This window comes from Phallusia mammillata, chromosome 4, assembly GCF_965637545.1.
Source record: "Phallusia mammillata chromosome 4, kaPhaMamm4.hap1.1, whole genome shotgun sequence".
Lineage (NCBI taxonomy): Eukaryota > Metazoa > Chordata > Ascidiacea > Phlebobranchia > Ascidiidae > Phallusia > Phallusia mammillata.
In genome coordinates this window covers 29,337,728-29,352,204 of record NC_137255.1, presented here as the reverse complement: position 1 = coordinate 29,352,204, position 14,477 = coordinate 29,337,728, and the positions used below count along the sequence as shown (strand labels likewise).

At 32.9% G+C, this 14,477-nt stretch overlaps 2 protein-coding genes across 4 annotated transcripts; both read right to left on the bottom strand.

Moving 5' to 3' along the window:
• Positions 1-600: 600 nt before the first annotated feature.
• On the bottom strand, positions 601-4,779 carry LOC145223236 (uncharacterized). Its single transcript, XM_080089619.1, has 5 exons — positions 4,636-4,779; positions 3,966-4,081; positions 3,694-3,873; positions 1,798-1,877; positions 601-1,431 (listed from the first exon to the last, which is right to left on the bottom strand). Exons 1-5 carry the CDS (start codon positions 4,746-4,748, stop codon positions 1,243-1,245), a joined length of 678 nt encoding a protein of 225 aa, XP_079945745.1. The 5' UTR covers positions 4,749-4,779; the 3' UTR covers positions 601-1,242.
• An 887-nt stretch (positions 4,780-5,666) lies between these two features.
• Positions 5,667-12,825, bottom strand: LOC145224719 (uncharacterized). 3 transcript variants are annotated; one of them, XM_080091280.1, is made up of 5 exons: positions 12,679-12,825; positions 12,267-12,385; positions 11,994-12,173; positions 9,052-9,131; positions 5,667-7,374 (listed from the first exon to the last, which is right to left on the bottom strand). In XM_080091280.1, the coding sequence occupies exons 1-5, from the start codon at positions 12,789-12,791 to the stop codon at positions 7,177-7,179; spliced, it is 690 nt and encodes a 229-aa protein (XP_079947406.1). In that variant the 5' UTR covers positions 12,792-12,825; the 3' UTR covers positions 5,667-7,176. The 3 variants fall into 3 exon arrangements, with proteins under 3 accessions (XP_079947406.1, XP_079947408.1, XP_079947407.1); XM_080091281.1 differs by lacking the exon at positions 5,667-7,374 and adding an exon at positions 7,386-8,340; XM_080091282.1 differs by lacking the exon at positions 11,994-12,173.
• Positions 12,826-14,477: the final 1,652 nt, after the last annotated feature.

Here is a 14,477-nt window from a genome sequence, read left to right as displayed (position 1 = left end):
ATTACTTTGTTGTGAAATCCAGTATTGCGGGGAAACTAAATAAAAATATAATGTAATTGATGAATTTCAAATTTATTGTGTACTTAAAATAGTGCATGGCCCTCGCTTGATGTCCAAAATTGGTTATATGGCCCACCAACGAAAAAGGTTGCACAACCCTGTTTTAAACCAAGTAGTGAATGACCTTAACTATATAAAAGTCAGGGGGTTATTGCTTGCATTACTATTGCACTGCAATAACTCACTGCAGCACAAGGACAATATCCATATTGTAAGACAGAATTGCATCATATTGTTATGCGTTTGCCATAATATATCTTTTAAATTTGTAACTGTTTGTAATAATGTTTTAGCAGTTTGGTTGAATTTTAGCAAAGTTACTTATTTAATGTTAATAGTAACAGTAGACTTTTGATCTGTTAAATATTTTGAGCGATAACATTTGCTGTTTACAGTAAATAAAAAATAATAAGGTAGCACCTTTAACTGTTACTTCCAACAAACTTGAGTGCCTTTGACTGGCTATATTGGCTTTTTTAGGCCAAAGTCATGTCCCCAGCTGCACTAATGAGACCATAGAGGTCAAAATAGTGTGCACTGTCTGTTGCTTGCATGGGACTTTTCTTGTGTGTGGAAATAAAATTAAATCCAAAAAAATTGAAATTTTGATAAAACCTTTTAAACTAATTAATCAAAAAATAACCAAACAAAATTGATTCACTGTTTATTTACAATACAATGTACAAAAGGAAAATTAAATCTGACTCATTCAAATTTAATTGCTTTTATATTATTTGAAAAAGATACATTGTTTGTATTTAAACCAGTTGCTTTTTCGGAATTGTAACAGGGTTCTGTTTTTATGAAACAGTAAACGTTTTAATATATGAGTGACATAAACATGATATGGCCCTAAATGATAACACACATATTTACACAAACAAGTATATATATATAAACAAAAGCACATAAAAATTAAATGACTTAATATTGATTCATATAAATGTCAATATTGCAACACAATAAGCATGTTAAAGAACTGCGTCTGTTGATGATTGAGGCAAATATATGAAGATCACATGGTTTGGATTGCAAAAATATGAAAACACTGAACATCAACATAAATTAAAATGGTATTATTTTAATTCCATGATACTAAAAGAATAATAATCAGTATCACTAAGCATCTGGTACAACTTTTCAGTCTAATTTTTTAGGTAAAAAGAGAGAATTTAGTTTGTTTCAGTACATCATGAAAACTTTATTATTTGTCATTTTCTGTGAATATGCTATTCGGAAATCTTTGGTACTTTTGATTTTTCTTAAGTTCTGTGAACGAATGGCGTGAAGTATTCCAAGGAACAATGGGAGATATGATGCAATAAAGATGTAAAATGAGAAACCAAAGTCAGAGCGAATAGTTTCATAAGCCTGCAACAACATTTAAATGTTACCGCCTTAATTATATGCCATGCCACACAATAGTTGTTATGAGGTGGGAGTTGCTTACAGTGGTACTCAGGGAGCTTGTGTGTGGGCCCTGACAATTAAAATTTAGGCAATTAAATAATGAATAAATAAGATGTTTTAAAACAAGATGCAATAGGAGCAGCATGTTTATTACAGTTGTAAAATATTATTGGAGAAATATATAAACAAAATATACTGCTGTATAACAAAAAAAAGGATAAAGAATATAGCTCTAAACAGATAAATTTAAGTTTCATTGTGATTGGTCTCCACTTAATCAAAAACCAACAAAATTGTGCTGTAAAAAGTATGAAAGAAATCTTTTACCTCTGGTTGTGGATTTGATGTGTTGACTTCAGTAAGTCCGATCACAATGTAGAGGATCATTGCAATAATTACAGCTCCCACTGTCAATTAATAAATTCCATTAAATATATCACCACTGACAAGCAAACGCACTTATGGGTCCTCTTTCCAGAAGTTTTTGGTTGTATTTTTTCTGTTTTCTTTTTCTCTAGCACTGGTTTGTTTCGCTTTAAACTTATTTAAATTTCTAGTTATGGGTCCCCTTCCCTGAAGGAGGACACATATGGCTTTTGTCGTATTTTTTTTTCTGTCCAATGCTGATTTGTTACAAAAACAACAACAATAAGATGAAGATAAAACAACAGAATAACACCAACCTAAACCACTTCACAGGTGTAGAAGCCTCTACATCTTCATTTTATTGTTGTTGTTTTTTACGCTTTTACAGAACTGACGATGCCAATAGGCGAAATATATATTCTAAACCACTAGCGGCTGATTCTTTTTTTTGGAAACCTGTTTCCATATTTAGAATTATTTAGACGGGAAAAAGTCAGTGACCGTCATTGAGTATGCTGCCTGCGTATTAATAACTGAAAAATATTTTTTTTCCAAAGTTTGTGTGCTGAAAAGCTTTAAAAGCGTACAATATTGTGTCAAAATTTCAGTATCGTATCTTTTTTTAGTTTTAGCGCAATTGCGATTGCTATCCAGCTTCTCTCTGGTCTGTCAGAGGATCAGATACTGCTTAATCAATTGATTCTAAGTCTAAAAGTTTCATGCTTTGTTGATTGGTGCAATATTAGGTATTCTAAAGAATTTTCTGACTTTTTGCTGGATTCACCCATTTTTCACCTCTTAAACCTCGAAATAATAAGTTTTACTTTTAGGCCAGAAATACAAGACCTAATTTGCTAAAATTTTAAACAATTGTTTGCAGTAGGTTACTTGTTTAGTATTTAAAATTTTGCCTTAACTGGCCTAATGGTTACCTTTACAGCTTATAATATGTGTGCACTTTCAGACAGAAGTCCCAAGGGAGTAATTAACTGGTTTACGATTAAGGCTTTTTAGTGCAGAGCGGGAGGGCTCAGCTAGACATCTGGCAGACATTTTATGAGACAATTGTTTCGCCGATTAGAAATCAGCTGTTTTTGCGCATCAATGCTGTGTCGTTTTAGAAGTTATCACTGGCATTTTTAGTTTTGGAAAATTGTGTTTAAAAACTGACCTTGAACGACAATCTCAAGGTCAAAGCACAAGATGAAATTAAAAGTTTTTTTCCCATTATTTGTTACTGTTCTTTTTGTGACAATAATGATGCAAAAAGAATACAGACAAAACTTTCAAAGTTTGGTTAATGCTTTCTTTTTCCTCAAGAATTTAAAAATAACCTGGAACATTTGTTTACCGTAAATCCACACAAACACGCGTGTGGGTACCCATTCGTTTTTGTTTGAAAAAAAAATCATATATGTAGATCAAATGATATGTATAGTAAATTTGTGAATAGGATATAGAATATATAAAATGGTATATCAGAAAGCCATCTTTCTAGTTTTATGCTTGTGGTTTGGTGCATTGTAAAGTACTTTATGTGGATTTATCCTTTTTACCTCTCTACCCCAAACAAAGTGATTTAAACTTATTAACTGACTCTTCAGTTTGTCATTAATTTTGTTAAAAGGTTTTTCGACTTGGCTTTCACATGGCAAGAGGCTACCATAGGTCAATGGTTAAAAAGTTTCACTGCAGAACTAATGTAGCCAAACCTGATCATTTAACAAAACGTCTAATAAGACCCACCAGAACTTCAGGTGGTCATATGTATCATTTAAAAAATATTAGTCAGGTTTTTTGGATTATTTTACCACATAAAAACAATTAAGAGTTTAGATCTCATAGCAGGATTTTTACCTGCAGTTGACAGATATAATAGTAAACCGATTGGGCCGAGTAAGTGCAGATCTACATCAGTACATAGGTTGTATGATGATACAGCTGCTACAGCTACCAAGTTGAGCAGTGCAATTCCACAGAAAAAAATAACAGCGTACAAAAGACCACGGTTAAATGAGAGAGTGTCTTCTGTGAACACTAGAAAACAAAAAAAAAACATGTTTATATTACTGGCAAGCTGACCTGCGAACATTCGCTCATTAAGAAATGAACAAGTATACTAGACATACCATTAATTGCTATTACTTCACATCTGAAACAGTCACCACTTGTTTGAAAATTGTCAGTTCCATTAAACAAGCCAAGGGTCCGCATTCCACGACAAGTTTCATTGTCCCAAGTCGCTCTGTATGAGTTGAAATGTGATTTATTAATCAGAGTATCTGTATACAGAGAAAATATATTTTTAAGTCTGTAATGTAGAACTGTTGATGTCTTTTCAGTGGTTCTGTGGGAAAGAAATGTAGTTTAAAAATAGTTGTTTAGAATAGTATGTAGATAAATAGAGATGTATCAATGTTGTCTGTACTGTAGAACGAGAAAAGTTAAAGGCTCCTGAAAACTTGATATTTTTGTTCATTTGATTGGCCTCTTATACTGATGGTGCCTATTAATTTATAAAATATATATAAAACGGTGGATAACTTAGACTTGTCAAATTTTTCAGTGTGGCCTTATTTAGGATTGTATCAATACTGGTCAATTCAAAAATACTTATTTTCATTTTCAACTGCAAAACAGCTGAAAGTAAAAATGTTCTATAACTAACAGTTTAAATTATAGTTGTTCTGCAGCAAAAGAAAAATCATGATGATATGCATAGTTAGCATATGGTAAATTAGTTTTAAATATTGTGTTCTTCATAGTTATCTTGTATACAGGTTACAAAACCTTTTATACCCTCTTATACTGAATGTGTTAACAGTCCAAGTTTCTGTTCCCATGGAGGTTGAAATTAATATCATAGCAGCAAGACTACAGATCAGAACAGCAAAAGCATGATTCCTGTCCATGTTACATCTAATAAATTACGATTTTCATAAACTAAACTGAAATAAAAATATTAATTGGTTATTGAAAACTTTCTTTTTAAAGTTAAGTTTTAAAGCAAAGATTGTTTGAACTTTTTTATTTTGCCTATTGTTACATCTAATAAATTTCATAAACTAACTAACATAAAACAAAGTATTAATTGGTTATTGTAAATTTCTTACTTTTTAAAGAGAAGTTTTGAAGCAGAGGTTGTTTGAATTTATTCTTTGTGACTACTTGTTACATTTATTCTGTTGTAACAAGATAAGTATTGCTTTTTGAAAAAAGTGAAAAACATTTAAATAAATGCCCCCTAAAAAATTCAGTTACTTATTTGCTGCAATTAAAAAGGAAAATCAACTGTCTCAATATTATCCTAGTTTCAAAGGCTAAAACCATTTACTTGCCTAATTAATGTCAGCTAATTAGTTGGTTGTATTATTAACAGGTTGTGTAATGAGTTTGTTTGTTAAAGCTTTTATTAAACAAGCCCAACCTCAACAAACATATATGTGACATTTATTTGCAGAGCTTGAAAACCATACAATGGTAGAGGGAACCTAAATTAAGTGGTAATGAAATAGTACTGTAGACTTTGTATTTCGTTTTTAATCAGATCAAAATTTTAAGCTCCAAGATTTGAGGTTCAGTAGGATGCAAAAACTGACTACAACCAGTTTAAAATTAAAATATTCCGGCAAAAAACACCTAAAACCAGATTTATCTTCCACTTTTTAACCCCAAAATCTAGAATTTTGTCTACCTTTAAACTGGTTTCAAGATTCTGTAGGAGGCAAAAACCGGTTTAAACCAGTTTGAAACTGGAATATTAGATTTTTTGAGTTTGACGAAAGGAAAGCTATAGTCTTTGCCCCTTTTTTTAAAAAATGAGGTTAAAATTTCATTGCTTCAATGTTTATTTACAATTACATTTACAAAAGAAGAATAAAAGTTACTCATTAAAAAAAATTTGACCGTTCGAACCCTACCCAGTGTTGTAACAGTGATTAATTTTTTAAAAAATAATAAAAAACAGCCATTACAAGAGTAACAGGGTACATGGTAACACAGATATGTATACTCCATCATATACTAAAGTCAATCAACACATTTTCTGTACAAGCGCACTAGAATAAGCAGGAACACATAAACAATTAAATGTATTAAGATTCGGAATATTGTTTCGTAATGATTGCAACACAGTACGCATGTTAAACAACAGTGTCTGTTCATGATTGAGGCAAATATATGAAGATCATTTGGTTTGGATTGCAAAAAGTTGAAAACACTGGCCATCATGAGAAGAAATGTTCAATAATCGACAGAAATGACCTTTAACACATGGACAGTATGCGATTGTTAGATTGCAATAATAACACAAAAATAAAAATTACTACCAGCATTTGTAACAGTGGTTCTCAACTCGTTTAAGTCATGGATGTCCATTTGAATTTAGAAAATATTTTAAAAATCCATATTTAGTAAGGTTAGAGCAAGCATGCACAGCTAAAATGGTAAATAATTCACTGTATTTAAATTACAATTTTTTTTAACTAAATATTAAATAAATTATACGCAACTGTTTAAAGTATGTCACACCCTGTACAGCTAAAAAGTTATCATGGACCACTAGTTGAGAACCACTGATTTACAACTAATGCTTATGTCATGCAATTTATAAAAAGCGATTATAATTGAAGGCAGCTGCAATAGATCATAAAGGCAATTGAAGATTTGAAATGCAGAAACTACAACAAGAAATGTTTAGCACAAATGTTGAACTATCAGTATGCACAAACCGTTGCAGCACAAATATAACACAGATTCAAATAAAAGTTGTTTTTGCACTTTTAACGAGTAATTGTCAAGTTAACGAGTATGATAAACTTTACATAAAGAAACGAGTTTAAAAGTAGACAATTTGATTGCAAGAGATTTTACCTATGATATCCCAAACAGTGTTAAGGTAAGCATAAGCTTGAGTGAAAGTAAGGTTTTATTATACCTGTCGCATCATACTAATAGGATGGTAATGGCTATGACTAACTGTGTGTAGTAGAATATAAATCACGAGTCACCAGAGACTCAATATATCGAGAGATGGAGACAACAGTCGTGTGAAATAACAGACTGACAACTAGAACAAGTCTGAAGTCTTCCACGTTTTTTTTTATTCCAATTGAATAAGATAATGATGATGCCTGTTACTCAGGTGAAATATATGTTGATAAACATAAAATAAAATGGTGGATGACTTCAGACTTGTTAAAGTTTTTAGTCTGATTATCACAGTATATCAGGTCCAATGTTTTCAGTTTGTGTGAGAAACCTCTATTAAAAAATTTACAATCCCAGCATAGTTTGGTTTGTAGATGTGATTCTTTAAGTGAAAGAATTTGTTTTTGTTTGTTAAAACATGAAAATTTCATCTTTTGTTGTCTCTTCGGGATAGGCTGTTTGAGATGAGTGAAAAACTTTGGTTTTCATGTTTTTTGTGAAGTTCTTCTCCGAAAGTACGACAGCCAGTATGGCGAGGAACAATGGGAGGTATGATGCAATAAAGATGTAGAATGAGAAACCGAAGTCAGAGCGGAGAGTTTCGTATGCCTGCAACAATGCAGGGATTATTGCACACGAAATTAATAAACCACCAACATATAACAAGCACGGAATAAAGGTTGCTAGATTTGCTGCATCCTGATACCATTATTGCCAACTTTTTTAGGCAGCGGCTCCCAAAATGCATCTGCACATTTTTTAATGCAGAATATTTAATAATTTGTATGCTCCAATTGCCATTAAAATAGCCAATTATAAAAGGACAGCATGTGGAACACCAAAAAGTCATCATGAACCATCAAACATTGATTCAAAACAAATGCTATGCCATGCATTCATTTGAATTAAGACTTTTGATTGCTTAAGTCAACACAGAGCTGCAAAAGAGCATAAATGCACTAAATGCTTTAAAATGCATGATTACTAAAAAAGGTTTAGCACAAATGTTATACAATATGTATGCACAAACCCTTTGAGTACAGATGTAACACAGTTTCAAACAAAGGAAAAATTGCACATTTAACGACTCATTGTCGAGTTAGTGAGCACATCAAACTTCAGAAAAACAAGTTCAAAACAGAAGACAATTTTATTGCAAGAGGTTTGACCTATGATATCTCAAACAGTGGTAAGGTAAACATAAGATTGAGTGGTAAAATGCTTTAACTATATTTGTCACATTATACTAATTGGTAGTTAAAAGTTATCACTAAATATCAGGTCCAATTCCTAATTCTGCGTGAAAAAATTCTTTAAAAATTTACGATCCCAGCATAATTTGGTTTGGAGGTGACAAATGAAGGAAATAGTTCTGTTTTATTAAAACATGATATCCGAGGCTTTCATTTCTTGGGCATGGGCTGTTTGAGATGAGTGAAAAACTTTAGTTTTTATCTTTTTTCCGAAGTTCTTTTCTGAAAAGACGGTGGCGAGTAAGGCCAGAAACAATGGGAGGTATGATGCAATAAAGATGTAAAAGGAGAAACCAAAGTCTGAGTGAAGAGTTTCGTATGCCTGCAACAATGCAGGGATTAAAGTAACACCAGTTTATAAAAAAAAAGAGTTTGAACAGGTTGCTACATTTTTGACAAATATTTTGAAGCAGTGGTTTTTTAACATGGAAAATTTAAAATTTTTCATGCCGCTTAACTGAGTTAATTGTTTATGGGCATCCACATAATTGAATTGTTTTTGTGAGTTAAGGGTTCTTTAGTTACAAAAAGGTTTGGAGTGAGTGTTTAAAAACATGTGAATAGTTATTTTTGTGTTTTAATACATTTTCTGATTCAGTTAAAATTCTTCAGCAGGTCACCAGGTTTTTAAACCATATGACAGATTAGATGATAGGCTAAAATGTACTTTTTACATATTTTTTATCTACCAATATTCTACATTTGCGATAAATTGCAATTACTGCAATGAGCACCTCTTGTTTTGAAGTTTAAAACCATAAGACAGAGAAATACCTTAAATATTACATTAGCAAATATTGAGGTGAAAAAATGCTGCTCACTGCAGATTTTGCTGAAACTTAAAGTTTTAGAAATATCAAATTTATAGAGCTCTTCTGGCAAATGTAATTTTATTCCGACGTTTCGACGTCTTTTAGAAATTTGTTTTACAACATATATTTTGTCAGAAACACAAACCAGTGGCCCTTGATAAAAATATAAGCGATGTAAGGACATGACTAAGCTGTGTTTGGAAGGAAAAAAAATCTTTTACCGCTGGTTGTGGGTTTGATGTGTTAACTTCAGTAAGTCCGATCACAATGTAGAGGATCATCGCAATAATTACAGCTCCCACTGTCAAACAAAACATAACAAATTCCATTGAAAATACAATCATGGTAATGCAAACATACAAGTTACTTATTAATTTGATATTGAGGCACGTAAAGACCCTTTTCAGTGTGTTGTTTGCACTGAAACAACATAATGGAGCAGGTTGCCCAACCCTTTTTTACTCTTGCATAACCCTTTAAACAGTTAACATATTTTTGTTATGTAGGGACAGTTAGTTAATGCAAACCCTTATGGCCTATGTCATTTCAAGGTTGGACTGTCTATCACATACATATGTTTGTGCCAGCTTATCAAGTACATACACCTATCAGGGGTGCACAAGCTGCGGCCGCGAAGACAAAATTATGCTGCTGTAAAAATGTGTATTAAAATGTATGTAGCGCCTGGGAATTGATTTAAAGAAGTTTACCAGATATTTGGTTTTAAAACACTGGTCTGAATACATTTTGAGGAACTTGAAATAATAACTAGAATAGTGGTTTTCCTATATATTGCCAGTTTATATATGCTACATCACAATTAACGATGTATCACATATACCATTTACTATATTTATCATAGATATATATTTGGCATTGGGTCCCTATCTTTTTCCTGGCACTTTATAACATAATTGTTTCTGCAAGCATAATCTAATGGGCCCCCTCACATATGCATATGCGATTTGGTTACAGTAAAAATAGGGCACAATCTTTGTTAGATATTTACCTATTTACTATACACATCATTTGATCTACACACATGATTGTTTTTGCAAGCAAAAACGAATGGGTCCCCACATGCGCGTTTGTGCGGATTTATGGTAAACAAACATCCTGGTTAATTTTAGATTCTTAAGGAAAAACTTAACCAAAAACGTTTTGTCCATATTCTTTTTGCATCATTATTGTCATATAATTACAAAAAACAGTAAATAAGAACAGGAAAAATACTTTCAATTTAATCTCATGCTTTGACCTTGATATTGTCGTTCAAGGTCAGTTTTTAAACACAATTTTCCAAAACTGAAAATGTGCGTGTTAACTTAATAAAACGACATAGCATAGCTGCGCAAAAACAGCTGATTTCTAATCACCAACACGACTGTCTCATAAAACGTCCGTCCGGACGTCAAGCTGAGCACTCCCGCTGCATTCACCCGCCTTAATCGTAAACAAGTGAATTCTGAGCACTCTCACTGTATTCACCCGCCTTAATCGTAAACAAGTGAATTACAGTGTACACATATTATGGGTTGTAAAAGTAACTATTTGGCCGATTAAGGCAAATTTTTAAATACTAAATGAATAACCTACTGCAAACAATTGTTTAACATTTCAGCACATTAGGGCTTGTATTTCTGGCCTAAAACTTATTATTTTGGCGTTTAAGGGGTAAAAATAGGTGAATCCAATAAAAAGTTGCAAAATTCTTTAGAATAGCTTACATTGCACCAACCAACAAAGCATGAAACTCTCAGATTATGTACTTGGGTCAGTACAGCCGTTTTTAATTTTTTTCGTTTTGGGGGCCTGTGGGTGAACCGCTGGGTCGTTTGGGGCCAAACTTCAGGAGGATCAAATTTGGAACAATAACTAACATATGTGCAAATTTGAATAAATTTAAAGCACTCTTTCTTGACCAAACGCATTTAACAAACCAGCGTTAGACAGAAACGAATATTTTGGGGTTTAAGGGGTGAAAATGGGTAAAAGTACAAAAATTCTTTGAAAAAATGGGTAAAAGTACAAAATTCTTTGAAATACCTTATATTGCACCAAACAACAAAGCATATAACTCCTAAATAAAGTACTTTAGCAAGTATAACCATTTTAAAAATTTCACTTTTTGGGGGGCTGTGGGTGAACCGGGGGATCAAACGGGGTCAAAATTCACATGGACCATCTTTAGACCAATATCTATAGTGTGTGCAAATTTGAACATCTGCTTTAGCAAGTATAGCCGTTTTAAAAACTTCACGTTTTGGGGGGCTGTGGGTGAACCGGGGGATCAAACGGGGTCAAAATTCACATGGACCATCTTTAGACCAATATCTATAATGTGTGTAAATTTGAAAAAGTTTGAACCATTCTTTCTTGACCAAAACATGGGAACAAATCCGCGTTAGACGGAAAAAAAGAAAAAAAATATGGACAAAAATAATATGTGTCCCCTTCAGGGAAGGGGACCCATAATTACCAGCCCGGTAGCAATACGCATCAGACTTTTTGTCTATTACGTGCAAACAATCAAATAAACAGGCAACATCTGACCTAACAATACAGATGATGAGGTCATAAGCAATTAAGGTTGATTACCAAATCGCCCAGCTGAATCAATGCATCAAGTAAAAAGATGAAACTGTTTTAATCTGGGTTTTTAGCCACCAGCAGATGAGATATTGTAAGATATATCTTAACTCTTTTAATATGAAGGCACTTTGCGGCCATTTGGTAAATTAAGGACTTGCTAAGTGGCCGTCATAGCGAAAAGGTTGTGCACCCTGACCTATATCCATAAGGCACAGTGCAAATATTAGCTGATGTTTTAAGGTATGCATGACAAAGCTAGAAAAACATTTTGAACTAACTTTTTACCAATATCAGTCAAACCCTCTATATTAAATGAATGTGCAAATAATTTTTTTATATTTTGTGTTTTTAATAGCAAATTGTCCAATAAAACTGTCCAGTAGTATGGTAAAAATGTTTGACCATTGAGGTAGTCTAACCTGATGCCTTAACAAAATAAATCATCACATTACTAATACAGTAAGATCCACTAGAACTGCAGGTTGTTATTTATAACAGTTACCATGAGAGATGGAGATGGAGGATTCTCTTATTAATAAAACAAACAAAAAAGTAAAAACAGGATTTTTACCTACAGTTGACAGATACACAAGTAAACCAATTGGGCCGGCATATGTCTCATACGGCCGTGCACATAGGTTGTATGATGACACAGCTACCACAGTTACCAAAAAGAACAATGCAACTGCCAAAAATGAGATGACAGCGAACAATAGACTACGATTGAATGACAGAGTATCTTCAGTCAACACTAGAAAACACAAAAAAGTGTTTATATTACTGGCAAAGACAAGCTGACCTAAAAGCATTTACTCATTAAAAAAAGCAAGTATACTACACATACCATCAATTGCTATTACTTCCTCTCTGAAACAGTTATCACCACTTGTATGATAATTGTCAACCCCATTGAATAAACCAAGAGTCCGAGTCCCACGACAAGTTACGTTTTCCCCAGTCGCCCTGTAACAGTTGTAATGTGATTTAAAAATTAGAGTAACTGTATACATAGAAAATATAATTTTGACATTTGTAATGTAGAACTGTTGACAATTTCTGAAAACTTGAGATTTATTTATTTATGTGACTGGCATATTTTAGAAATGGTACAATACTGGTCAATTTTAAAATACATGTCAATTTACAAATTTAAATTGTATTTCTTCTATTGCTTTTGCCTGATGTCTGCACCAAATTAGCAGATTGTAAATTAGTTATGTTTAATCAGTTGTCAGTGGTTACAAAACTGTTAATACCCAAGTAAGCCGAATGTGTTAACTGTCCAAGTTTCAGTTCCAATAGAAGCCGAAATTAATATCACAGCAGCAAGGCTACAGAGGAAAACGGCAAAAGCATGATTCCTATTCATGTTGAATTTAATTGCTTACAACTTTAAATACAAATCCAACTACAATAAAACAAAAAATAATTACTTTTTGCAAATTTAACTTTTCAATGTCAAGATAAGTTTTGAGACAAAAACTGTTATAATCTGTTTATTTTCACTATTATTGCATTAAAACAGTTGTAGTAACAAATGTAATGTTTTTATTCAAGAAAATAATGTAAAACTCCTTTTGCTTTAAAAAATACGCAACAAATCGCAAAAGTAATCATTTTAGGTAATCATTGGACTCATTGCCCTAAAAAAGAAAATGATACAGATTTGTCCTACTTTCAAAGGCAAATCAAAACAAGCTTATAAATTCTTTATTTATTTGCCCTAATATTATCAGGAATCTATTCGGTTGCATTATAAATAGGCTGCGTCTCGCGTTTGTTGAAGCTTTTATTAAACGAGCCCGACCAAAACAAACATGTCTGTGACGTATGTTTGCTTAGCTTGGAAACCATCCAATGGTAGAGTGGGTTTAAATCAAGCGGTACAGATGTTTTTTATGATTTTTATTGCAGCGGAAAGGGAAAAAATCAAATAAAAAAGAATACCTAACCAATAATAAATCGGCTCAAGGTAAAAACGACAAAGAAAAGAAAACATATTCAACATGTTGACAGCTTGGAGGCCCAAACTTGACAAACGATCATAAACAATGGATAACTTACCATGGTTTACAAACACATTGTTATAGTTAAGGATGAGTGCTTCTGGTTGTTTCTTGAGAAATGTGCACTGTTTTCTGTTATAGCTACCAAGCAAAACGTATTTTCATGGGTAGAGCTACTAACACCATACGTTTCTCCTGATCCAAAAGTGCTTAATTTTCGATAGGTGGCGTAAAGAGCTGAACTATTTATTTAGCGGCTATAAATGGGTTGGGCTGGGAAATATTTACATAAAATTTTTGCATTAGTAACTAATTTTTTGGGTTAGTTTTATTGAATTTTAAGTGCTAATACCTTACCCCAACCCTAATAGCCCTAACCGTTAGCATTTTTTGAGATATACCGTTTTAAATGAAAAAAGTGCTCTTTGCGCCACCTGTCGAAAATTAAGCACTTTTGGATCAGGAGAAACGTATGGTGTTAGTAGCTCTACCATTTTCATGTAGTAAAACGATTTACGTATTTCGGCTCTGTTTAGTAATGCTCGCGTTATTGTTTATTAGAAACACCAGACTTGTTAAGTTTTGTATAAACGTAAAACTACAACAGCTAGTAGCAGTACAACCAATGCCTTCGCAAATCCAGCAGAATTTGTGTTATTAGAAAAAATAATTTGAAGAAAGGCATAATTTGAAAGTAGCACACAGAAAGGTGATAATCTCTTACCCAACAAGCATTCTTAAAACAATCAATCCAGATGCTAAGTTCTCTATCAGTGGAATGGAACATGTGTCCAAATGGATAACGGCTGTTTATTTAATGAAAGTGAAGACGTAATAATTTTTTTTATCTTCTGTCTCTGCAAGTTCGAGCTCCAAGTATTTTATGGAAGATATAAAATACATCATAAAACTCAAGTCAAGTCAGAAATGGTTCGAGTCCCAAGTCAAGTCTACCGGGGTTCGTGTCCCAAGCCAAGTCAAGTCAGTAGGGGTTCGAGTCTCAAGTCAAGTCAGTAGGGGTTCGAGTCTCAAGTCAAGTCAGTAGGGGT